Source organism: Sinocyclocheilus rhinocerous, unplaced genomic scaffold (genome assembly GCF_001515625.1).
Source record: "Sinocyclocheilus rhinocerous isolate Xijiao unplaced genomic scaffold, SAMN03320098_v1.1 scaffold586, whole genome shotgun sequence".
Taxonomy (NCBI): Eukaryota; Metazoa; Chordata; class Actinopteri; order Cypriniformes; family Cyprinidae; genus Sinocyclocheilus; species Sinocyclocheilus rhinocerous.
Window position 1 is genome coordinate 335,196 of NW_015631803.1, and position 26,761 is coordinate 361,956.

Sequence of the window (26,761 nt, forward strand, 5' to 3'; positions counted from 1 at the left end):
AACACACACCCGGAGCAGTGGGCAGCCATTTATGGAAAGTTTGGGGTTCGGTGCCTTGCTCAAGGGCACCTCAGTCGTGGTATTGAAGGTGGGAGAGAGCGCTGTACATTCACTCCCCCCACCTACAATCCCTGCCGGTACGAGTCTCGAACCCGCAACCTTTGGGTTGCGAGTCCGACTCTCTAACCATTAGGCCACGACTTCCCCATGACCTTGATAGTGCAAAATGCATGAACTTCTATAATATGAGCTACAAGATCTAATCGTCTCGTTACTTTGTTTACATGATAATAGAGGTGACTTTTGCACACTTCAATTTGAGCAATTTGGTGCTTCCTCCTCTAAACTGTTCTTGAGTTAATAGAAAAAACCTGTAATTAATGTTTGTTAAAGCAACCCTGTTGCTCAAAGTTAGTAGCTTGAACTGTAATTTGCATCAATGCAAGTTTTGCATGACAAACACTGCATGCATTTACCTCAGAAATGTGAAAATCTAGTTGCTGTTTTTGGCTGGGCTATTTTAATCACTCATTTCCATTTTCACATGACGAGAGAGTTATGACTCATCGACTTGCGCTCTGGGAAGTTTGATAAGATAAGTGATGTGACATTTAAAATCGCATTATTTGATTCTTCTAGTCTGATGTCACAGAGATGCATTTAATCAAAGTAAACTCAAATCTTATTGCATAACTACTTTTCATTAAAACACGAAGCTAATTATAAGTGTCAGTCAATTTTAAATTATGAAGTATTTTTGAAAGTCTGAATCGGTGTTTTTGGCACTTTTGAACACATCTGCGTGTTTGTTTGTTAAATATTTATTAAATATTCGGCTTTTAATAAGAGTGTTGTGCTCTCAGCTCAATTTGGCATGTATTATTTTCATGCATTTATATTTATTTAGCAGATGCTTGCATCCAAGGTACAAGGTCCCTGAGAACTGAACCCATGACGTTGATGTTTCCAGCGTCATGCTAGACAAAGCTTCTCCTTAATTCACTCTGGCCTGGTTTACCAACACAGCACTGACTTTGTGACAGAAATATAGCGATCAGCAGATCAGGATGAGGAATTGCATCTCAAGCCTCCTCTCGCTCCAGACGTCTGCTGAGGTCACAGCCATCACCAAGACAGATATTTAACTTGATGTCTGTCCGCATGTTTCTGATAAACGACCAGCTGCGAGCAGCTTCAAGATATTGATAATCCAATAAAAGCAGACGCTATCAAGTGGTTTGGCAGGTCGCGGGGAACGTGTTTCCTGCTCGCAGAAGGAAGACATGCCATTTAATGCACAAGAGAAAGCCCTTAATGAAATGCTTAAAGTTTTAATTCGATTGCTTCAATGCATCAGCACAAGAGCCAGGAGATGTTTCAGATTTCATACGGGGCATGTGATGCTGTGTAGATAACTCGATTGAACGTGTTTTTAATAAGCGCAGCGGTGCAGGACATTACTGAACAGATCAAATTATCTCAACAGAGTGCAGCATAACAGTCGGGTTTCATAAGTAAAATCCTATTTGTTGTTTTTCATAGAGAAATTTATTTTTTAGCAATAATGTATCCACTCTCATTTTTTTATGTGCATTTGGGATGCATCTATCTTGTAATGAGAAGCGTGTATCAACAAAAGAGAAGCTTCAAGGTTTTTCATCAAAATAAGTTTGATGGTTTTAATACTTTAAAATGAAGAAATTAATGCACAAATGTTAGAGCTGTATTTTTACAGTTGTAAAGTAAAATAATTATTTATTATTATTAGGGTTGCAAAGGGGTGGAAAATTTCCGGTAAATTTCCGGAAACTTTCCAAAAATCCCTGGAATATTCCAAAAAAAATCCTGGAAAGTTTCCAAAATTTCTGGAATGTTTCCTAAATTTACTGGAAATTTTCCACCTTTTTGCAACCCTAATTATTATTACTTCTATACTTCATTTTTTACTGTGAAATATTACAATATTACTATTACTTATTTTCTCTATTTCGCATTTTTTAAACTGTTTTTATTATTATTAACTATCAATGCAATTTTATTTAGTAGTCATAATAGTTTTTTGTAAATGTTTTTATTTTTAATAATAAAGTAGTAGTAGTAGCAGTATTACAATTTTGAACAAAATGTGCAGCCCAACAAACAAACATCGCAAACCTGGATTTTTAAAAATTTTAATTTTAAATTACGATCTCACACAAGTGGTCAAATCTCTTTTTTTGTATTCATTTATTCCTGTTTTGTCTCACTCTACGACTGTGAAATACTGTTTTCTGGCATTTGTCTCAAAACCCAAAACAGCTTGACATGCCAACATTATTCACTGAGAGCAAAAACATGATTAAGGCCTCTTATGTATACATAATGGTGGTTTTTCTTGTACTCAGAACTCGCTCTCTGGTGACTTCTGCTGATTTTAGCTTGTAGAATGTAATCGTCACTCAAATGTGATCGAACACAACTATGTTAAACCATATTCTGCTGCTATGTGAATGTCTCTCATCATTTAGTTGGCTTATTTTGGTAATTTTATGAGACTTTGGCCCAAATGTATCCAGTCGTCCAGAGTCTTATCAAATCACAATGATGTTCAATCTGTTGTGGTGATTCGGTCTCATTGGCTTTCACTGAATTGAAAGCACATAATCTGATTTTGATGAAGCCACTGCACTAATGGCTCTTTAATGATCTCAGTGATCTGGACTGATTCTCAAACGCAGATTGTAGACTGTAGAAACCACTGGCACTAATAGCTCTTTAATGATCTACTTAGGCTTATGATGCCTTTGAGAAACACTGTCCTGGTTTCCCTTTCTCCTCTGCTTCTCATTTTGTTCATGGTCTTTAGATCCTTCTCTGGAAAGCCCTTCCTCTCTTTTTGATTGAGGACAGGCTCAGCTCACACTAAATGCTCTTTTGTCCAGTTGATGATGTCCTCAAAGGCAGTTTTCCTCTGAATTATCAAATGCTCGTGAAGAGCTTATAAATAGGAAACACGTGGATGTTAATGAAGTTATTTTTCCACGCTCCTCTGTTGAAGTTTAACATGGTTAATGTGACTGTGCTTTATTCTGGGCTATTAAAACTCACACAAAAACACAATGATTTTCTGAAAGCTGTGGTAAATCATTAACACCACAGATGCTGCGAACAACTTCATCGTTAATTAACTGTCTTTTCTTCTCTTTGTTCTTATTCTCCTTTTCTTCTGCTCCTCCTCACTGATCTCTTCAACTCCATTGATCTTCTTCTCATTGTCTTTCTTTCTTTCTTTCTTTCTTTCATTCTCTCTTTCTTTCTTTGTCTTTCTTTCTTTCTTTCTCTCTTTCTTTCTTTCTCTCTTTCTTTCTCTCTTTCTCTTCTCATTGTTCTCCTTCTCTTTCTCCTTCTTGTTCTTCATCTTTTTCTCGTTGTTCTTTTCCTTCTCATTGTTCTAATTTTTCTTAGTTTATCCTCCTGTTTTCTGATTGTTGTTGTTCTTCTTTTTCTCGTTGATCTTCTCCTCGTCTTTCTCCTTGTGGCTCCTCTCATTCTTCTTTCTTCTCCCTCTTTGCATTGTTCTTCTTCTTGATGTTCTTGCTCTTCTCGTCATTCTCCTCCTCCTTCTTGTTCTTGTTTTTCTTCCTGTTGTTGTTCTTCTTCTTCTCAATGTTCTTCTCATTGTTGGTCTTCATGTTGTTCTTGTTTGATATTGTTGTTCTTCTCCTCTTTGTCCTCCTTCTCCCTTTTCTCATTGTTCTTCTCTTTGATGTTTTTGTTCATTTTTGTCGTTCTTCCTGTTCTTCTCCTCCTTCATCGTTTTGTTTCCTCCTTTTTCTTCTTGTTGTTGTTCTTTTCATGGTTTTCTCCTTCTAATTGTTCTTTGTCGTCGTCTTCATCTTCTCTTCCTTCTCCCCCTTTGTTTTGTTGTAATTGTGTTTTTCATGGATAGTTAGAATAGATTGAATTCGAGATCATATAACGGACTACAAACTCTTTGTTAGTGTTCAGATAAAGTTATTCACGACTGATTAAACTTCATAGAGGATGTTGAGACCAGTATTAAAATATAGGGCATGAAACACAATTAAAATAATGTAATCTTCAAATGTGCTGGACTGGAAAACACAATTACATCATTAACCTGTTACGCTGCTTGATAACTTGACTTTTTTCCCTCCCTCTCTTTTATGTGTCAACCAAAGATGCAGGAAAATTCAATGCTTTATTGATTTTAAGTCAGTTCTAATTACTTGATACATGTGTTATGTGCTTTTGTCCTTTTGGTAAAAATACCAAATTGAGATCTGGATTGTTATGAGACTGTCATTTTTCTTATTCCAAACTCCTCTCTCTTTCCTCTGTTCCTCTTTTTGGCACAAAATTGGGAGAAAATAGAAACATCCTTTTGCTTTTTATAACTGTAAGTAGTAGTGCTGGGCGGTATACCGGTTCATACCGAATACCGGTGTTTATTTTTGTTATGATATGAATTTTTAAAATACTGCAATACCGGTGTATGTAGTAGGTTAGTGTGTTCAACGTAAATAAATAAACATAAAAAGATTATGAATAAAAAAGTGCAGCCAAGCTTGGGCTGTATTCTTAAGGGAACGCCTCACACCAACGCTGCCTTTATATTTAATGCCGTGCTCTTGGCTGTTTTTCAACACACTGAATTCAGAGCAATCACATCTCGGCCAAGCGCATGCAGAAAATCCAGCTGAACTCTGGATGAGACCCGCTGGAATCAAAGCTTTTCTGACGGGCTCCTCAGACCATGCCAGCTGCCAAAAAGCATCATCTTGACAGGTTATTGTTAACAGGATAAAGATGCATGGATATCGGGATTCCCTATGAAGACCTGATCTGGTTTAACCTGATTCAACAACTTTTCTTGAGTTTTTCAGAGAAGTCATCATTTACTCTCACTCTTGTCTTTCCACTGAACATAAATGAGAATTTTGAAGACATGCTTTTTGAAGCTTGAAACGCTTCAGTCCCAGTTCATTGTAAGTGCATGAAAAGCCTTCAGATTACTTCCTTTTGTGCTCTGAGGGAGAAGGAAAGTCAGTGTGAGTATTTATTTTTGAGTAAACTGTTATTTTCAATCAAGTTTTCAAAGCTTTGAACCAAACTGATCAGCTCAGGGATGAATCACGACGTTACAACATCTGATTTCCCAGCAAAAAGATTGAGTCGGATGAGTACATCTAGCCTCTGCCTACAAAACTCAAAACAGCCCTTTTCATGTTTCCATGGTAACGGTGACATCTCCCATTGGCTGATCCTGGTTTTACAGTTTTAAACAAACCATTTAAAAAAATTAAATGCTGGAACCAGATTTTTTTTTTTTTTTTCAGAACTATTTTTGAAAAATATTTTTATTTTATTTTTATTCCATTTTTTGGTTTATTTGATCAGAACTGACTAGTTTTTAAGAACCAACTATTTTTAGAAATGTTATTTTTTATATATTTTTATTTTTTTTAAATTGTATTTATTCTGTTTTAATTTTTATGTATTTTTTATTTAATTTAATTTTAATTCATTTTCAGAACTTAATGGTTTTTACATTTGGCTTTGTTAGCTTTTATAACACAAAAGCTATAAATAGACAACACCTCTTTATATTAAGATAGAAGATAGATATCTTTATATTGAATGCAACAGCAAACACTCAGCGTGACCAGTGTGGTTTGATTCATTCAGCCTAGAACTGAATGATCAGTCTGAATCAGTCGAATGACTCACTGAATCATTTGGAGATGTTATTGAGTTACCAGCTGACTCACTCACTGATCGTCATAATTTTCAGTCCTATCTGACTCGTACCTGCACAACCGGTCTGTAATTAACTCTCTCGAGTCTTATGTAATCATGTGTAGTTAAAGATATGCATTTAAGAACCTCAGAACGTCTGTCTCGAGGAGTTTATTTGTTATCAACCCCTAAATATCAATTTTAATCTTTAATGCCGTTTTTATTTCTGGAATCTCATTGAGCTGTATTGCATATGGAATATGAATCGTGATATTCATAATTTGTGATGCTTTTGAATGAATGGAAATGATTGCACTGCCATCTGGATTGAGAACAGCGTTAGTTTCGCTCACAGTTTTGCTCCGTTTGTTTTCCATTGATGAATGGAGAATATTAATGACCATGTCTTGCTGTGAAGATGATGAGCCGTGAGTCTGTTGAACCTTTTTGTTTCCCCGGACGTTCAGGATGTTATTGGACCAGCCTGACGGGCTGCTTTGACTTTCTGTCAGGACGTTCTCTTGCATCTTTAGATTACATGAGCAATGTCTGACCTCAACAGATTGTCCGTTTCTTCACTATAGCTGTGCTGAAACTCCATTATTAGGTGTCTGTGCTGTGCTTGGCCTCATATTTGGTTCAGTATCTCTGTGTCTGTGATTATTTTGCGAGCTACTTGATTGCATTTCTACAAGCTGCATGTTTGTTCTGAATGCATGAGTGATGCTGCTTCAGAACAGAGACAGAAGAGTTGTACTAGTGCTGTTCCTCAAGCGTCAGTCTACATAGGCAGCTTCCTACTAAGCGGACATTCACAGTTTCACACAGGCTTTCCGTCTGTCAGATTTAAAAAAAAAACTTTTTACAAAGCCAAAAATTTCAGTAGTTGATGCCAACACTATAGACTAACTTTTTGCACAAGCACTTAACTCATACATCAGAAACAAAAATGTAAGAAAAAAATAATAATTATGTAAAAGTGTTCTCTTTTCTGCATTTCCTTCTGCTTTAGCGGTGTACTAAGTTTATACTATAATATATATATATATATATATACTAGGCCTAATTATATTGTTATCTCCTATTGAACTCATTTAAAAAAAAAGTTAAATATGAATAATATCATGTAGTCTTCAAGTAAACATGGTGGTTTTCTTTTATTCTTGTCAATATTGTTGGCAGGTTCGTTAGGCGCATTCTTATTGCAAAATAAACCAACTGTTTGCATTTAATATCTTACTAAGATGGATATTTTGACTAAGAACATTTGACTGTGCACAAGTGCATTACATTTAGATGCAAATTTGCATATGAGCATTTAAAAGCAGTCTATTTTTTACTCAGGCAGTCAGTGGATTTAGTTTATTTATAGTATTTGGCACTACAGGAATTGTAGAAATGTTTATTTTTGCATTTAACTTTATTTTACATTTTACTTACTATTTATTTTCATATGTATTTGTTTCATTTATATTTTTATTAGTGTATTTTATTTATTTTATTATTTTTATTCATATATTTTCTTTGTTCATTTTTTATTAATGTTTATATTATATATTTATGTAATTTATTTAAAAAGCTAATAAATTTGATGCATTTAGATTTATCTGCTAAAATGGATAAATGTAAAATTTTGTTTAAATTACAGTACACACACACACACATACACACAGTATATAAAGTAATAAAGAATAATATAATATAGTAAATGTGTTTTTCATCATTATATGTACATGATACAGAAATAAGAGCACTGCAGTAGAGTGTGTCTGTGATGCTGTCTATGTAGGCAGCACACTAGGTGTTTGGAACGGCTCCTGTGGCTGAAGGAGAGTTGAGGCCAGTGTAGCAGAACAATCTACCGCAGTGCCGCTGCAGCCCGACCTCGCCTTCTTATCCTCTCTCTCCCTCTCTCTCTCTCTCTCTCTCTGTGTTAAGCCTGAGTCTCACTGAGTCTCAGCTGGCGGATCGAGTCCATTAGCCGCTCATGTGCTGTGTTCGGACAGTGCCAGGGGTTGGATCATGTCTCTTCAGCGCTGATCCAGTCATCCTCAGCCGTTACTGGCACCGACACTGTGATGTAGCACAATCTGTTTCACATACAGAAGGGCCACAGCACTGAGGCCAGGGTTTCAGGATTAGTGCTCATGCATTATCTGTGTTTCTCCTCCAGACTGAAGGAACACAGTTTAAATACACTTTCTATTGAATGTACAACTCTTTGGCTCCATATGCTAGATATAATCCCACTTTTACCACTTTGCAGCAGAAATAGATCACCCAAAATAAAAAATAATCATGATTTAATTAGTTTTATTATATTTTATTATTTTATATACTGTATATATATACTTTTTTACTTTATGTGGTTCCAAACCCCAAAATGCGAATTTTGAATTTATCCTGGCCACTCTTTACATAAACAGTACAGTCTTTTGGTCTTGAAAGTAAAGCTCTCTCATCTGGTGCAGATTGAAAACAATGAATTATCAATGATTAATCAATTTATCAACTATTACAGTATATGAGCAGACAGTACTCATGCAAGCCTATACAATTTTATCATTTATCAGTCTTTTATTTTGAACTAAGTTTTATGCCTTGTGGGAGGCAATGTAGAATTACATTTATTAGGTTTAATTATTTTTAGAAACACATTTGTGCCTATTTCAGTTGTTCAACGTACAACTGTAAACAGCGTAAACAGTTGTATTTCTGTTTATTGTTGTTGTTGTTATTAGATATTATAAAAGTCACATCTTGACCCAAATTGAAGTCATCATTTACTGCAAATCTTCCTTTTTCCTCTGATTTACTGCTGTAAATCTGTATAGATGCTGGCCAGTCATAATAGTTGTGCAAATTCTGTCAAATCACATTTGAACTAGTGATTGCAGCAACTGGTTGAACTGTGGCCGTATCGTCTGATACTGCAACTAGTTATTATAGGTAAAACATTCATCCATCTCAGCAACATTGCATTGAATCTACCTGCATGTGTTCGAACCTACAACCTCAGACCACTAGCAGATAGATATCTGTTTTCCTTCAGTCAGAAAACTCCCAGACAGACGTCTGTCACCGGTGTGGCACAAACACTCAACTCCCCTGTGCTTGCCTGAAATCAGCTTTTAGATGTAGCTGAAATGATCCGTCCTGTTTTTAGTGCCGTGGATCTGTGTGGGCTGTTTAGATTTCCCATGGTTCCTGACAAGGTGTTGGCGGCAGTGGGCCGCAGAGGGGATGGATGTTGCCGGTGGAGCGTGTGAGAGCAGGTGAGCTCTGGGACGAGTGGGCTGATTCAGACGGAGGAGAGGAGTTGGATGCTCATCAAACGAGTGTCTAGTGTTCCATTGCGTCAGAACGATCTGTATTATATAACCGCACTCAGTATGAGGGTGAGGAGACTGTCAGATGATGCTGACTGCTTTCATATCTGCTTGTTGTCTCAGTGTTGATGAGAGCATGATGATTGTCCATTTGAATACTCTAAATGTTGAGGGAGATGTTGGAGAAAAGCCAGAGACTGTGCATTTGTACAGCTTTACCGCAGTAATAATACTACTAAATTAAATAATTATATTTTATAATAATTATTATTATTAGTGGTCAAACGAATTGGCTTTTTCGATGGCCCATACCTATACCTTAAAGAGGAGAGTGACCGATTGCACATATGTAAAATATGTGATAAATATGATGAGATACAGTATATGTAAAAAATATGTAACATGCGTAACAATTGCTGCAATGAAATTTAAAATGAAATGAAAATTGCAATGAAATGCAATGAAAAATATCAGCCAATGTACCAGCCTTGGCTCTATATTTACTAAATTAGAAATCATAACTTGTAAAATGAATTAATATGATAAAACTTGGTTAAAAAAATTAGCTAGTATTTTTCACAAAGAAATAATTAAAACCATTAATAGTTTGCTTAGTTCTACGCTCAGGTGCACTGTCAAAATAAAAGTCTCTTCCTGTCGCTGTCAAAAAGTTGCCTCCGACACACATCGGCGATAACGATAATTTATTGTTAAATATCGGCCCATATATTAGCCTTGGCAGTATATCGGTTACCCAGTAATTACCATTATTTAATAATAAATATGTAAATTTTCCTACATTTTTTTTTTTACTTATTTTTAAAAAATTTATCTGAAATTAAATAGTTAATTTTACAAAGAATTAGTTAAAGCATGAATAGTTTGCATAGTTCAAAATGAAGGATTTAAAGGTTATGCTTGCATGTGCACTCAGGAGTTGCTGTTCTTAGCACGGTCAAAATGAAAGCATTTATTGACACTTATCAGCCGATACCGATAATTAAAAATTTTTAAATATCGGCTGATATATGGCAATATATCGGCCAACCAATAAGTATTATTATTATTTAAGTATAAATATAATTTTTTCTTTAAAAATATTCTTGTCTCATTGCTGTCAAAATAAAAGCTGTTTTTGACACTTATTGGCCGATACCAATAATTAAAAAATGTCACAAATTGGCCCGATAGGCCTATATAGTAATATATTTGTCAACCAATAATTACTATTATTATTTAAGTACAAATCTATCTTTTTTTTTTTCTTAAAAAAAAATGAAAAATAAAGCTGTTTTTGACACTTATCGGCCAATACTGATAATTAAAAAAATTCAAATATCGGCCAATATACGGTAATATATCAATCAACCAATAATTACTATTATTATTTAAGTATAAATATAGCATTTTTTTATTTAAAAAAAACTTGGATCTAGAATGTTAGATTTTTGTGTAGTTAGAATGAGTATAAATAATCTTATCCGTTTCATCTTCTCTTCAGGTTCTTCATCAGGATGTTGCAGTGATTGAGGTGAAACATCTGGTCATGATGATGTGGAGTTTTGGGAACCCGACCTGTATAAGTCAGGCCAACTGTTACAGCAATGCCTCCAAAGACTACTGCTACTCAGCCCGGATCCGCAGTACCGTGCTGCAGGGCCTGCCCTTCGGAGGGGTTCCCACTGTCCTCGCGCTGGACTTTATGTGCTTCCTGGTAAGTGTCCTGTATGGAAAAATGTGCACCTTGATGTATTTGAGCTCTGCCTGTAGAAGAAGACAAAAATATTATTGTAATAATATTAGCTGTAAAATGCCCAAACACAGCAAAATGATTATTAAAATGTACATCTATGTTATACATCTAGTGGTGAGAATTGGCATTTCATGATGATCTGGCGAAGAGATGACAAACTCAGCCTTTTCCTGTCTACATGCAGTCAATTTAATCCATCTATTAATAATGCCGTTTAAAAAAAAATATTAATAATTTTGACAGATCTAAATTTACACTGCAGTGCTGTGCTATACTAATGGAACATAATTTCAGAATGTTGACCTTGGCACCAATGGATTGACCTGGTTGTCTGGTAGTTATTGCCGAACTTCCTTGATCAAAACTGCAGATTAATCAGGATTTTCTAGTTATAGCGCCCACTATGGGTGGAATTGTATGAAAGTTGGTGCGTTCCCTTAAATTGTCCTGATGTTCTTATGTACCAGATGTCATTTAAGTTTGATCATTGTGTTCAGAAGATACATTCATTAGTAGAAGTAGGCCATGGCCAATCATTTAATTGGCTTGTGTTTGCGTGCTGAATGAATTAATAAATAAAAATCCCCTAAATTATGTTCTTTCAAGAGTGTTTTTTTTCACCTAAGAAGTATGACTTTTTTACATTATTGGATGGACAGTTTCATGTCACAGTAATGATTTATTTCACAATATGCTTGTAAACATTTGGCCTTGAGCACATTTCTTTTAACTGAATTTGTGTATTAGCTTGACTTCTCTCTTTATCACATGGCTGATTGTCTCTGTATCTCCATCTCTCAGGTTCTTCTTTTTGTCTTCTCCATCTTGCGGAAAGTGGCATGGGATTACGGCCGTCTGGCCCTGGTGACTGATGCTGACAGGTAAGGCCATGTTGCTGTCAAACCTGCCTGATTTATGGGTGTCATTTGGATGTCAAATTGAACGAATTTTCATTGGTGTGCAATCTTCAATTCTTGTTTATATTCTTTTTAGAAGGTGTGTATGGTGTAGTGGTCGACCGATATATCGCCAAGGCCGATACATCGGCCGATATTTGGCATTTTTTAAATATCGGCATCGGCCGATAAATTTTCCTGTTTGGCCGATGCGTTCGAGCCGTACGTCAACTTTTATTTTGACGGCGCTGAGAACGGCAGTGCCTCCCTGTCAAAAAAACAATATCGGTCGACCACTAGTATGGTGTTTTACTTGGAAAATGCCAAACAAAAGAAAACTCGGGATTCAAAAAACGCCAGGATGAAATGCTCTCTTTTTCACCCATGTACACAGTCTGAAAAATGACAGGGTTTGGCAGATGTGGAGAAAATGCCTAGAATCCCTGTTCCACACTGTGAACTGAAACGACCAGCATCAGTGGACATCATCTCATCCAATCAATGAAGTCCTCTCATAGAGTACCACCTATGGTGGCCAGAAGTGGCCAATAATGGCCGCAAACCTGATGTTTGAGTAGAATCACTGAGATTAACCATCACTTTCTGCTAACCACAGGTCTTAAGAACACATCTGAGTAAACTGAAAGACCACTACCTCTGGTTACTGATGAAATAGTCTTTCTTTGTCTCATGGGATGAAATTTAGGTCTGTTTTTTGAGAAATGATAGTGTTACAAAAAAGTAACCTCCTTGGTTTTCAGACCCATGCTCATTGCTCTATTTATGCCAAATAAAGACGAACACAGCTCAACAACAACTCAAATTATAGCCAAATTTTGCAATCTTGAGGGTCTAAATAAATGGCAAAAGTTGAGAAAATGACCACAGTTTGGTAGAACATAAAAATTGTTGTCCGAGAACTGAACTTCCTTGATCAAAGTTGCAGATTCATAAGGATTTCCTAGTTATAGCGCCCCCTATGGACGGAATTGGATGAAAATTGGTGTGTGTCCTCAGATTGTCCTGATGTTCATATGTGCCAAGTTTTATTAAGTTTGAGCATTGCTTTCAGAATTTACGTAGAATTTTCTTTTAGTAGAAACAGGCCATGGCCAAACATTTAATTGACTCATGTGTACCGAATGAATTAATGAATCACAATCCTCTAAATGATGTACTTTCAGGAGTGTCTCTTGATGATGCTAGTAGTTTTGGATCGTTATAAATCAGGTTCTGCCTCATATAGATAGTCTTCGTCCATCTGTACACCCCACGTGTGATTTCGCCCAGTCTCACAGCTTGAATATCCAGGTGCAACTAAACGCACCCAAAAACCTTCATGATCCGCTGACATTTCTTTGGCAGGGAAGGAAGTGAATTAAAAACCACTCACACAAGCCCTCTGCTTCATGAGACAGTGCATTTCATTATCACTGAGCATATTTGCTGTTTTCACTCTGCTCTTCCTCCTCTTGCTTTTCTTTGTTTAGTGTTTTTTTCCCTTCCCTCGCTGGTGCGGAATGGAGCCAGAAATGTTCCCACATGTCATTTCCATTGAATCAACCATGTATTATTTGCTGCTTATTAAGGTTGCTGGAAATAGACTGAGCCGCTGGCATTGTCTTTTTTTAACTTGGTTACATAAGTGCCACATACATCATTTTAAAGCCTGAGCTTGTAAGAGCTGCAGTTTAATCTGGTGATCACTAACCAGTAACCTAGTGCTGGGCGGTATGACCAAAAATTTATATCACAGTATTTTTCAAAATTATACCGGTTTCACGGTACATGACGGTATTTTTTTTTTTCATGCATGACCAGGTGTTAACCATATTTTCTACTGATTGAGAGAGGAAATACTGCAGTATATTGACTTAGAATGCCCTATTTTACTGTCACGATGAGTGAATATTGTCAAAAAATACCACACTAAATAGTGACTAAACACGACCCCTTTTAATACATGTTAACCAGGAGTCAACAAAAATAAACACCGGTATTCGGTATGAACCGGTATACCGCCCAGCACTACAGTAACCTACCCTGGTACTACCTTGATTTTTGGGGCATTATTGAGGGGTACCATTTGCATATTTGTGATTCTGAAGGCTGTTGTATAAATTGATTTCTTGTTAAAAGTCTGTTCGATGCTTTGCTTCTTCCTGTAGTAGAGTGGAAACAGGAAATAGAGCTTTGATGAGCTTTGTAGGGCAATTTTACTTCTCCAGCTGCCTTCTTGCTGTCTTCCACTGTGTGTACATTCGTCCATCCTCTCACTCAATCTCACATTTCCGTCATCTATGACCAAAGGCAATTTAAAAATGCCTTTGACTTTTGTATATTGATGTGGTTTGTAGATTACAGTGTTTCTGGACCACTGCATGCTGCTGACTGCACAGCGTCCGTCTGTAATTACAGCGACACACTCCAGAGGGAAAGACCCTTCAAATCGCTGATTCGGTGTTTCACACGTGGACTGTACATTAAACACGAGACTGCAGTTTATGCTCTTGTGACTGTACAATTTATAATGAACAGATTTACACGCCAATGCTGAAGTGAAAGCACAGCTGTAATGTGGTGAAATTGAGCTGCTTTAAGCAGCTGTTGGCATTAAATGAGTATCCTAGACTCATTGAAACATCACAGAAATGTATGTGCATTGCAGCTTTTGACTGTGCACACTAGTATTGGGTCGTCATTATATTTTGGGATTTGACTGTACTGCACCTAATGTTATTTTGCATTTTATTTTGTTTTTCTTTTATTTTTAATTTTTTTATATTTAATTTTTATATTTCACTTTTTTTTTTACATTTTTAATTTTATATTATTTTTGTGTATTTTTATTTTGAAATTTTATTTAAAATGTTATTTTTGTTTTAAATTTTTTATATTTTATTTTGAATTGTTATATATATATATTTTTTTTCCATTTAGTTTTTATTTTTTGTGCATTTTTTTTATTTTTATATATTATTTAAAATGTTATTTTATTTTTTATATTTTCTTTTGTATTTTTTATATTTACTTTTTATTTTTTATAGATGTTATATTTGTTTATTTTGTTTTCATTTTTATATTTTATTTTATTCCTTTGCAATAAAGTATTGTAATTGCACATGTTGTCATCTTTAAAGTATATTGGGAGATACTGATATGTTCTCCGATACAGTATATCATGTATCTCAACTTCTCAACTAACGCCACTCTATTTCCACAGCTGAAGCTCTGACAGCTGCAGTCTTCAGAGATTTATTGATCTGAATGAATTCAAGCTTATTTTTCCTTCCTCTTGTTTTTGTTTTCTTTCCTTCCCAAGACAGAAGAGAAGATTCAGCGGTCTGGAGGAGCGGGAGTAGTATGTTCAGTTATTGTTCCTCTGCTTTATTCTGCTCAATGAAGAACTAACCTCTCACTTCTTCTGATAAACTAGTATGTGTGTGTAATGGTTTGTAATTGTGGGGGTTCCTCACCTTTGACCTTTATCTAACACACAAGATGTTGCTTTAAAGGTCTGTGTGTGATTGCTCTCCTGAGTGTTTTCTCTCACTGCTCACCACATATTAATATTCCTCTGTGTGACGAGTGGGGGCGGGGCCGAGAGCCGTGGGAACGGAGCGAGGCCGGTGGAGTAATTGATAATGAGCGACACCTGCACCACTCACCGGTCTCGAGTCTCACGGAGGAGCTCCGGAAGGATAAAAGGGAGGAGTGACGACCGTGTCGAACGAGAGAGGACCAGGCCTGGATTTTATTTTGTGTTTTGTGTGCGGCAGTCGTCCGCGAGGGGCTGCCGCTTTACTTTCGTTTTGTGTTTGTTTATTTGATTAAAGTTTGGTTTAAATGTTCGCTGGTTCCCGCCTCCTTCTTCCCGAACTATGAACTTTGTTACACTCTGCTGTGTGTATGTGTGTGTGTGTGATGTTTGACTCATGTGTGTAAATTCGGCTTTCCGAAGGGCCTCTAACACACGAGTGTCAATAACTGCCTGCCCTTCATGTCTCTCTTTGTGACGTTTGTTATTTGACTACAGTAGGAGGAAGGAACGGAGTAACTATGAGCCTGTACGCAGGTAAAAGAGCTTTAGCGTGTCTTTCTGACCCGTTGTGACCCCAAAAGTGGATCCAAAGAGACCCCTGAGTATTGTGAGTCATCCTGCCCTTGTGAATGTGTATCTTCTCATGTAGAGTGATTTGGTGATCGTAGGTGGATGTGATCTCCACAACGGAGCCACTGAGGTCATTTTAGCTGTAGATGACGGTGTCCTTGTTCTCCCGGAGTTGCCCTAATAGTCCGAAACAGCGAATTAGTCCATTTCAAATGGATTTAAAAGGAATATCTCACCAAAAAATGAAAATTCTGTTAGAATTTTATTCACCCTCATGATGTTCCAGAGTAGGGATGAGTCACAAAAGGTGACTAGTCAACCAGTAAACGAGTTGTTTATCTGTTTTATTTTTGTTTTTCTTAGTGTGCATATAAGAAATTATGTAATAAAAAAGGAAATGTAAGAAATGTTATATAGTATAATATTATACAGTAATTTTTTTAAATATTTTATTTCATTTTTATATTTTTGATTTTAATTTATTAGTGTTGTTGTTGTTACATTTTATTTTGCTTTAATTTTATTTTATTTTTTTATTTGTATTTTATTTTATTTTATTTGCACATTGCATCTTTAAAAACTACAACCATAAAGCATCATTGAAGTAGTCAGACATAGAATATAAAAGTAGTCCAGTGACTTCTGGTCTATTCCTATACACACAGTATAAATCACAAGCTGTATAGAATTTAATTCGCTTTAGCTCTAAACCAGCAGAGTCTGTTCATGGCATCAGCAGAGTTTTTTGCCGCACAAACACTGCTATCTTATTGATTTGATTTGATTGGCAGGTGATGTGTTGACGAATGAAAACAAGTGTAGAAACAGAGCTTGGACTCGGTTCAGTGTGTTACTCAGTGCTGAGGTCAGGAAACGCTTAACTCAGGGATTTATTTTTACTCATTTGTTAAATGTTCATTCTGACCCGGTTACCTATTGAACCTCTGTTCTTATCACTGCATTTGAGACGCCGCAGTGCACGTGTTTCAGAGAGGATGATTCCTGCGTCCCTCACGGATCCTCCTTATTCTGTTAGTCTAATGAGTCTGTCAGTCATCCAGACCTGCAGCAGAGAAACCACGGTAATAATGATTTTGACAGGATCCTTTTTCAAAGTGTGTCAGTGCTGTTCTGGAATCGTTTCTCACAAAGAAAAAGAGGATCCGGCCCGTTAAACCTGCTGGTTTTCAGCTAGGAACTTAAATAATGTCCTCAAGTACAGTTTTTAAAACAGCTCGGTATGAAACTTTCATCAATGCTAGTGAGCAATGCTTAAATAAATGACTTTAGGTGCTAAAATGTGTTCATAAACGAGTAATCGGGTTGATAAGTTGATCTAAATAAACATTTATATTTTTAAAAAATCTGGAAATATGTGAGATAATAATAGTTTAATCTGTTTAAAGCAATTGCTGTTTATTTTTACATTTTTATTTTAAAGTGCATAAATAAATTGCTAAAATGGATTAGTAAAGAGTAATCAATTTAATAAGCCTATTTTATTTTTGTCTTATTAATTTTTTTATTATCTAATTATTATATGTAGGAAATATGTGTATATCAGCCTAATTGAATAAGATTTTCTTATTTTATTTTTATTACATTTTTATTTTGAAGCACATAAATGACTTTGGATTTGAATGTTTAAGATCTAAACACTCAAAACTGAGTCTAAGGAGCATGAGCATCTTCCTGTCAGGGTGTGTAGATCTGTGTTTGTGCTGCGGTGTGTTTTGGTAGATTAGGCTTCGTCTCAACTGTGGATTAATATCTTTTAGCATACGGAGGGAAACGTGCATTACAGATGTATCCTCTGCTCCTCAAGCCCGTAAATACTTAATATCCCATCTACCCTGAGATGAGACTGACCTATATTTGCCTGAGTGGACCTGAACGTTTTGGCTTTCTGACTGTCCGGCTCCGCTCGGCCTTCAGAATAACCAAAAACATCCACTTGAACTCTTCAGAAGACCTGAGCCAGTGTTTCTCATTTGATTCTTTCTCTTTTTCCTTCTGCTTTCTGTCTCTGTGTTTGTGTACAGTGTGGCTTCAGCCCTTCATTCTGAAACGCCGGACCGATATGAACGTCTCACCTCCGTTTCCAGCTCGGTAGATTTCGAACAGCGAGATAATGTAAGACACCTGTCAATCACTCCTTTGGCCCCGTCCCCTCCTCCCATCTGCCTCCACACATCCATAAATTAATAATTTTATTCAGCAAGGATGCACTAAATTGATCGAAAGTGACAGTACCACTAAAATATTGGGCAGCACAACTGTTTTCAACATGAGCTTGAGCAACTTGAGCAGCAAATCAGCATATTAGAATGATTTCTGAAGGATCGTGTGACACTGATCACTCCTTTGGCCCCGTCCCCTCCTCCCATCTGCATCCACACATCCATAAATTAATAATTTTATTCAGCAAGGATGCACTAAATTGATCGAAAGTGACAGTAAAGACATTTATAATGTTACAAAAGATTTCTATTATGACTATATATTCAAATAGAAAACGGCTATTTTAAATTGTAATATTTCACAATATTCCTGTTTTTACTGTATTTTTGATCAAATAAATGCAGCGTTGGTGAGCAGAAGAGCAGAAGAAAGAGTTTTTTTAGTAAATGTATCTGAAAGAAAAGCCAAGTTAAAGGGACGTTAAAGTAATTCCTTTCATGAAACAATTTATTTTCCATACGAGCTGTCGATTTGACTTTTACTTTGGATCAAACTCAATGTCTTTATTACCCGTTTCCCAAAGCGTGTCTCCCAGCCCCTCTCGCTTCCCATGGACTCCATTGATTTTTCCATGCAACACTGACCTCACATCAACGTTATATACGCTTGGAAAGAACCAAAGGCTTTTATAGAGGGCGAGAACTTCCTCCCTCCATCATTTCGTTTTAAATCACAGTCATGATGAACCAGCATTTCTGTGCTCGTTTTGGACGGCGTCCTTGAAAGTCCCCAGAAGCCTTCAGGAGAGAAACTGACTCAACAAAACCTCCAAATAAACTCCCTCAAACTGAAACCTCAGGATCCCTTAAAGTGATTTAGAGTAGTGGGTGACTAAAATTGATTTTTTTTTTAATGGTCAGCATAAAGCTGATATATATGATATCACAATATTTAATTTATAGATTGTAAAAAAAAAACATAACTGCTGAAATGAAATTTATATTTATTTATATATTCACGTAATAATTTGAAACTAAATAAATGTCAAAATTATTTGAATGATTCAAAAAAAAAAAACTGTAGTGCCCAAATGTTTTAATACGAAGGGCCAAAAATTACATTTGATTGAAGCTTGCAGGCTAAAAGTAAATGTTGCATCATATATAATCCAACTATAATGCTGTACATTAAAATGTATTAAATTAAAAATAATAGTTAAACAAAAATGTTTTTACTTTTATAATACTTTTGTTTTACTTACTGCTTTTAATTGTTAATTAAAATAATATATTGACACATCGGCCATACAGCAATGTTGATATTGACACAGAAAAACTGACTGGCCAATAGCTGAAAAAAATGCCAATATATTGGCCATGGCAATATCGACACATCGGCCAAACAAAAAAACAGATTGGCCAACATTTAAAAAATGTCAAATATCCGCTGATAATATCGACCTTGGTGGTATCGACACCTCTGCTGAACACAAAAACTTATTGGCTTATGCACATTTAAAAAATGGCAATTTCAACACATCGGCCATACAGCGATGTTGATATTGATGCATTGACCAAACAGAAAAACTGATTGGCCGATAGTTTAGAAAATGCCAAATAATGGCTGATATACCGGTCTTGTATATGGGTGTGTAATGGTTCACAAAATTCACGGTTCGATTCGATACGACACAGTGGTGTCACTGTTCGGTACGTTTTCAATACGGGGGGGGGGTAAATTTATGTTTTAAACCATGAAGGCGAGCCAGTGGATATCACACAAGCAACGTGCAAACTTTGCGCAAGAGTTATGCCGGTGAACGTCTTAATCTCAGTCAATTCACTATATGCAGAAAGTGAAAGTAAAAACGAAATGATGGAGTAATGATAGAGCTTTCAGCATCTGACGCCGCATATTCTCTCAGAGACGACGAGAGACGAATCTACTTCAACATATGCTGATACCGGTAAATAACTAACTGGTTTCATTTATTCCCTTAATATTTCTCTTGTGGCCCGTACATAGTGGGAAAAAAAAAAAAGAAACTTATTTTGTGTTAAAACAGGTTGTTTTTGAAAGTCGGTGCTTGAAATAAAACTTTTTATTTCATTGATTTTTATTGATGACTGCAGTGTTAATATTTTAATTATAGACCTATAATTCATTGTATAATAGACCTGTTTTACCTTTTTTAAACATTTTAATCGAGGAGTAAATAGCCTAATCTTTTGTAATCCTCAGTTATGTGGTAGGCTAATTTTTGCGGGGCAAATTAATTGTATAATCTTAATTTAATTATAAAAGTAACTTCTTATTAATAATAGGCCTAATAAAATAAGAATGTAACAGGCCTACATTAATTGGAAATGCCAAATCCTCATAATATTGCCAATAATTGATGTTTTTGACAATATCGTCGATACAAGATCATCGTCTTTCAACGCACCCCAGCAAAGGGAGGTTATCGCGGGGCAGACAGTGCGTTGCCTGTTACGTCGTTTAGGCTGCCTTGGTGAGCGCAGTGGCACTGAGAACATTATATTTCACACACTAAGTTATTTTATTTTCCAAATTTAATAGGATTAGTCCAACGAATCGTTCGGCTTGTAATGCCGAACCGAAAGCCTCGTACTGAATGGTTCAATACGAATACGTGTATCGTTACACCCTTACTTGTTAATATCAACACATCGGCTAAACAGAAAAAAAACTGATTGTCCAATACCGATATTTGAAAAATACCATACAGTATATCGGCCTTGGTGATATCAACACATCTGCCAAACACACTAACTGATCGGCTAGTAGTTTAAAAACTGTCAAATATCGGCCGATATATATTAGACATGGCAATATCGACACATCGGCCAAACACAAAAACTGGTTGTCCAATGCCGATAATTGGAAAATTTCAAATATTAGATGATTTATTGACCTTGGGAATATCAACACATTGGCCACAGAGAAAAACTGATTGTCCGATACCAATAGTTGAAAAATGCCAAATATTGGTCGATATATCGGCCTTGGCAATATATCGGTAAACCACTAATATAGAGGGGAATGTGTGATTTAGCCTCACTCACAGGTGACATCAAAAACCTGTGTAGGATGAGATTTCAGCAGGAAAATTTAACAGGTGATATCACCCACCAAAATCGGCCCTTGGGATGCCATCTTAAGCCTGTTTTCCAGCCTCTTAAGAGATCAGTGCAGGACTTCAGCATCTCCTGTCTGTCTTCACCTGTGTTCACCTCTAATTCTGCCGGAGAAATCAGCCAGCATCCTCACATACTCTCACAGAGAGCCTTTTATAGGCTTGGCCCGACATGTTTAAGCCATAAAACCCCAAAGTATTAATATATGCAGTAATTTGTCTGTGTGTGTGTGTCTGCGCTCATCACACATTCATAGTTTGATGTGTTTTCATTGCAGGGCTTCTGTTCCTGGTTGACGGCCATATTCAGAATAAAGTAAGTGGCTCTTTGACTTTAATGTGAGGTTGTTCATATCAATAGCACAGCACAACAGAACACAGTGCTAGACCTTGAAAAACAAACCCTTTTTTAACAAGGGTTTTATTTTAATTGTTTTCATTTTAATTGTACATTTATGATTTTATTCGTTTTTAGTAAGTTTTATTTAGATTTTTATTTTTAATTGTATATTTTTAATGGTTATTTTTGTAGTGTTTTATTTTAAAATTATTTATCTTTGTACAATTGTATGATTTATTTATTTATTTAAACTTGTATTAAGAAATTGTATATTTTTGATTTAATTAATTTAATGATTTAATTTTAAAACAATTATTTTGATGTTTTATAATTTATTTTAATTGTATTTTTTATGATTTTATGCATTTTTACTAGTGCTGTCAAACGATTAATCGCATCCAAAATAAAAGTTTTTGTTTGCATAATATATGTGTATACTGCGTATATTTATTATGTATATATAAATACAAACACATGCATGTATATATTCATGAAAAATATGTTATATTTATGTTAAATATATTTATATATAATATAAAATATAAGAATATAAATATTTGCATTTAAATACATGTAAATATTTTCAAAATATTTACTGTATGTGTGTGTATTTATATATACATAATAAATATTCACAGTACACACATATAAACAAAAACTTTTATTTTGGATGCGATTAATCACGATTAATCTTTTGACTAGTTTTTACCAAGCAGTTTATTTTTATTATTATTTTAAATAATTACTTTCAATATTTTATGGTTTATTTCATGTATTCAGATAGTATGAGTTTAATTTTAAAAGGATTTTTCTTAATTGTATATTTTTATTATTTTGTAGTGTTTTATTTTTAAATTATCTTTTTTAATTGTACAGTTTTATGATTTTTTAAAAACTTTTATCAAGCATTTTATTTAAATTATATTTGTCATTTATTATTTTTAAATGTATTTTTGTTGCACATCTTATGATTTTATAACTTTTTAGTAAGCATTTTATTTTGCTGAATTTAATTGATTTTATTTTCACTATTTTTAAATTATTTATTTTAATTTTGTATTTTTATGATTTTAATTGATTAGCTTTTCTTCAACTCGCAAACTTCCTGCATTTCCCTTAGAGTCCCTTAGAAACCTCACTGCTCCATAATCCATACTATATATTCTATGAATCAGAATCAGAAGAGCTTTATTACCAAGTATGTTTACACACACACACAAGGAATTTGACTTGACGACAGGAGCTTCCAGTGCAGAAGAAAGTACAGACTAGGGATATGCCGTTATCAAATTTTCATGTTGTGATTAATTGATAATGCTTTTATCACGGTATACGGTATTATTGCGGTATTGGAATTTAGTTGCAAAAAATTGTTGTCATAGTCCAGTATAACAGGTTTAATAACAATTTTTCTTATAACAACAATAACTGAACATTTAAATAATTTAGAAACATTTAAATTAGTTAATGCATTAACATTCACAATGAGCAATAGCTGCATTTAATACAGAAGTTATTAATCTTTGTTAAAAAAAAATACAACTCTTAGTTCATGTTAGCTCATTAAATAACACTGTTGCAACTTTTGATTTTAACAATGTGTTATTAAATATTGGAATTACCTAAGATTAATGAATGTTTAGAAGAATGTAATGAAAACATTGGCAGTTTATGTTAACTAATGAAGTCCTAATGTAAAGTTTGACCGAACAATAAAGAATCAAAACACTTTCAACACTAGGGCATGTTTGAAAATAAATAGCCTATTAAATCTAAATATTTAACCCTGAAATGCATACCTCGGGTCTTTAGCGACCCGGGACATCATTCTCTACCCTCTCCCTCCTTCATTTTTTAAAGTTAGACATCAACTTTCTTAGTATTCCTCAATCTATTCATTCTAGAGCTATTCATGCTCAGTAATTGAAGAGGTAGGGAGGCGTTTCTGTTATTTGGTTTGTGACATCCTTTACGGGAAACGGCAGGGCAGAGGCTGGACACAACACTTGGTCACGCGTCGCACCAGAACCGTTTTCGGAATCGAAACTTATAAATTGCTCACGGTTCCGGTTCTAAATAAGAACCAGTTCTCGGTTCCCAGCCCTACTCCTGTGGCAGGTTGAATTTCCTCAGCTGGCGAAGGAAGTACAACCTCTGCTGGGCCTTTTTAGCAATGGAAGTAAAGTATACTATTTACCCCATACTTGTACTATATATTACATAGTCTGCACGCTGCCATCCATACTATGTACTTACAATTCCGTACCTAAAACTATTATTCCATTCTTTATTGTCTATAGTCCATACTCTGTAATCAGGCGTTCTCTCTCTGTATGTTCTCTCTATCATGAAGTATGAGGGGTGGCTAACGCGAGTCTCGTTCCCCGCAGGGACGAGGAGATCCGGGAGAAGTGTGGTGAAGATGCCGTTCATTACCTGTCGTTCCAGCGGCACATCATCGGTCTGCTGGTTGTGGTGGGTGTGCTGTCGGTGGGCATCGTTCTGCCGGTCAACTTCTCAGGCAACCTGCTGGGTGAGTCCTGAGGTCAGAGGTCAGCGGTGCGATTGTAGGTCCGTTAGAGGTGATGAAAAGTATTATATTCACTTAAAGTAGATGTTTCACTTGAAAGTAGTGATGCATGATATATCGGTGACCAATGTATTCAACGCTGATTATTAATTTTGGCTCGTTTTAATCAGTATTGTCTGTTGCAGGTAAATATATGCCATTTTCTGTTCTTTTTGTAAGGATTAATTAACCCTGTAAAGCCTACTGTATCATATTTGAACAAGTATTTTACATATTTAGCCAGTAAAAGGCCTTCTAGCATAATTGCACAAGCTTGAGCTTCACGTGTCTTTTTTGCTGTGAAATCTTAACAGATTTTCGTAAAGTAAACAAAAGAATAACATTTGTATATTTTTAATATTTTAATAGTTTTATGATTTTATTAATTTATAGTGTTTTATATTGATGTTGTAAAATTAATTATTTTAAATGTATTTGTTATACATTTTTAGCAAGCATTTTGGTTAGATCATTATTTTAAAGTCATTTATTTGAACTGTATATTTTATAATTTTATTCATTTCTAAAGTGTTTTGTTTAGATTTGCTTTATTTTAAAATTATTTTTCTCAATTGTAAATTTTTATGACCGTATTAATTTTGTAGTTGTTTTTATTTTTATCATTTTAAAATGATTTCATTAATTATGTGTATTTTTATTTTATTTTTTTTCATGATTTTATTATTTAAGTGTATTATTTTAAAATTATCAATTTTATGATTTTTATTAACTTTTAGTAAATGTTTTATTTTAATTTGATTTTCATTTAAAATCTATTTTCATTATACATATAATGATTAAAAAATTTTTTTTTTATTTTACATTTTTCAGATTTTAATTAGCTTTTAATTTTTAATTAACATTTATGTATTTAAGATTTTGTCTGAAGGTTCAATAAATGGTTCCATTAAAAAAGGTTTAAATTTCATATGTCAGCCTTTACAGGATTAAAGGGGTCATATGATGCTATTTTAAAGATCATTATTTTGTGTATTTGGTGTAACCGAATATGTTGACATGCTTTAATGTTCAAAAAAACAAATTATTTTTCAAATACTGTACATTATTGTAGGTCCTCTATGCCCCGCCTCTCTCAAACACGTCGTTTTCAACAAAGCCCCCTCCTTTGACAAGTAGGTAGGCGTGGTTGACTCTTAACTTTTATAAAGATTATCTCTTTGGATTTGAGACTTTAGTCTTTGCAACTTTACAGATCTTCTTTATGCACCAAGAGCTTGTAACACTCCAAAGAGAAAGGAAAACTTGAAATCGCATCATATGACAACAAGTGGAACCTCTAGATGCTAAAAAGCATCTGTATATGTGGGCTGTTTACATGTTCACACATTCAATCATGAGTTACTGTATCGGCCACAAAGAGCTGGTGATTATTGCTGATGTTTATCGGCCGAAGATAAAGTTAAAAGATATACAACTCCCATTATCGTCAGGTTATGTTTTTCTGAGCACAGAACTCTCCATCATTAGACGCTGTCCCGTCTCTCTGGCCTCTCGCGTGGCGTGCTGTAGATTATCATCAGAGAGGGTTAATCCACAGCGCTCCGCTCCAGTAATGAGATTGAACTTCTATCTGCTCGCTGGGTAATTGGATGCCTGTTGCAGGGAAAAAGGACAGAGAGAGCGGCCCAAAGACACAAAAACTAATGGGAAGAGGTCAAACAGATGAGGACACTTTGCACGAGTCCTTAGAGACGGGATCAATGTGGACAGAGTCACAGAGGACAGAGAGTTCGGTCAGAAACAGGCTTGATGCAAATGTTTGGGCAGGAAGAGGTCGTCTGAGCAGCATGTAAAGAGACATATTATAGTTTGTTGTTTTATGAGCCATTTAGACATGCAAAGTAACAATAGAAACTGCTTGAGCAGCTGCTTCTCAGATGCAGCACATTGCATTGCATCAAAATATGAAATTTCATATCTATAGTTCTTATGTATGTTTGAGACCTTAGATAGAAGGTACGGGCCAGCGGTACTATCATTGATGTACTATTATTGTAATATTTTGAATTAGTCTCTATTTTTATATTTTCAGTTTACATTTGAATTTTAAAGTAATTTTATTTATCTTTTTTATAATCTGTATAGTTTTTATTATTTATTTAGTTAGTTTATTTAGTATTATTTGTTAATTTTGTTTAGTGTTTTAGTATTTTATTAAGTATTTAGTATTTTAGTTTAGTTTTCTCACTGTCCCCATATCTCCTCATTTGCTTTATCTAATAATGCAATTTTAAAAATATTACTTATGCACTCTCTTTATTTAATTTTTTTTGTTTCATGTATCTAATTCTTTTATTTGATTCTATTGATTTCCATCTCTTAATCATTTCAGATTTGATAATTTTTGTTTTTTGTTTTGTTTTATTATTTTAATTAATTAATTACTTTATTGGATTTTCTATTTTAATTTATTTTATTTTCTATTTTAAGTTTGTATTATTTCTTTAGTTGTTTTTATGCAATTATATCTTTAATTATTAACATTTTTTTTCTTTCTTTCTTTTGCATTCTGTGACTGTGTTCAGCACACAGTGTTTCCTGAGAATGACCCTTTTGTTAGCTTTCAAAAGCACAAATTAAGTTGTTGTTTTCATTTTTTTCCCTCAGAAAATAACGCATACAGCTTTGGACGCACAACAATCGCCAACTTGAATTCTGGGTGAGA

At 34.9% G+C, this 26,761-nt stretch overlaps 1 protein-coding gene across 5 annotated transcripts in view; it reads left to right on the top strand.

Annotated features, from left to right (window-relative positions):
• The window catches only part of LOC107741992 (CSC1-like protein 2), a 59,637-nt gene that overhangs the window by 10,286 nt on the left and 22,590 nt on the right, over positions 1-26,761 (top strand). For 3 of the 5 annotated variants that reach the window (XM_016554830.1, XM_016554832.1, XM_016554833.1), the window contains exons 2-8: positions 10,570-10,782; positions 11,623-11,702; positions 15,040-15,078; positions 17,871-17,961; positions 21,445-21,482; positions 23,897-24,039; positions 26,704-26,755. In XM_016554830.1, the coding sequence (XP_016410316.1) occupies positions 10,615-10,782; positions 11,623-11,702; positions 15,040-15,078; positions 17,871-17,961; positions 21,445-21,482; positions 23,897-24,039; positions 26,704-26,755 (611 nt within the window). In that variant the 5' untranslated portion in view covers positions 10,570-10,614. Of the gene's footprint in view, positions 1-10,569; positions 10,783-11,622; positions 11,703-15,039; positions 15,079-15,753; positions 15,793-17,870; positions 17,962-21,444; positions 21,483-23,896; positions 24,040-26,703; positions 26,756-26,761 lie in introns of all 5 variants that reach the window. The other 2 variants (XM_016554831.1, XM_016554834.1) reach the window with 2 other exon arrangements.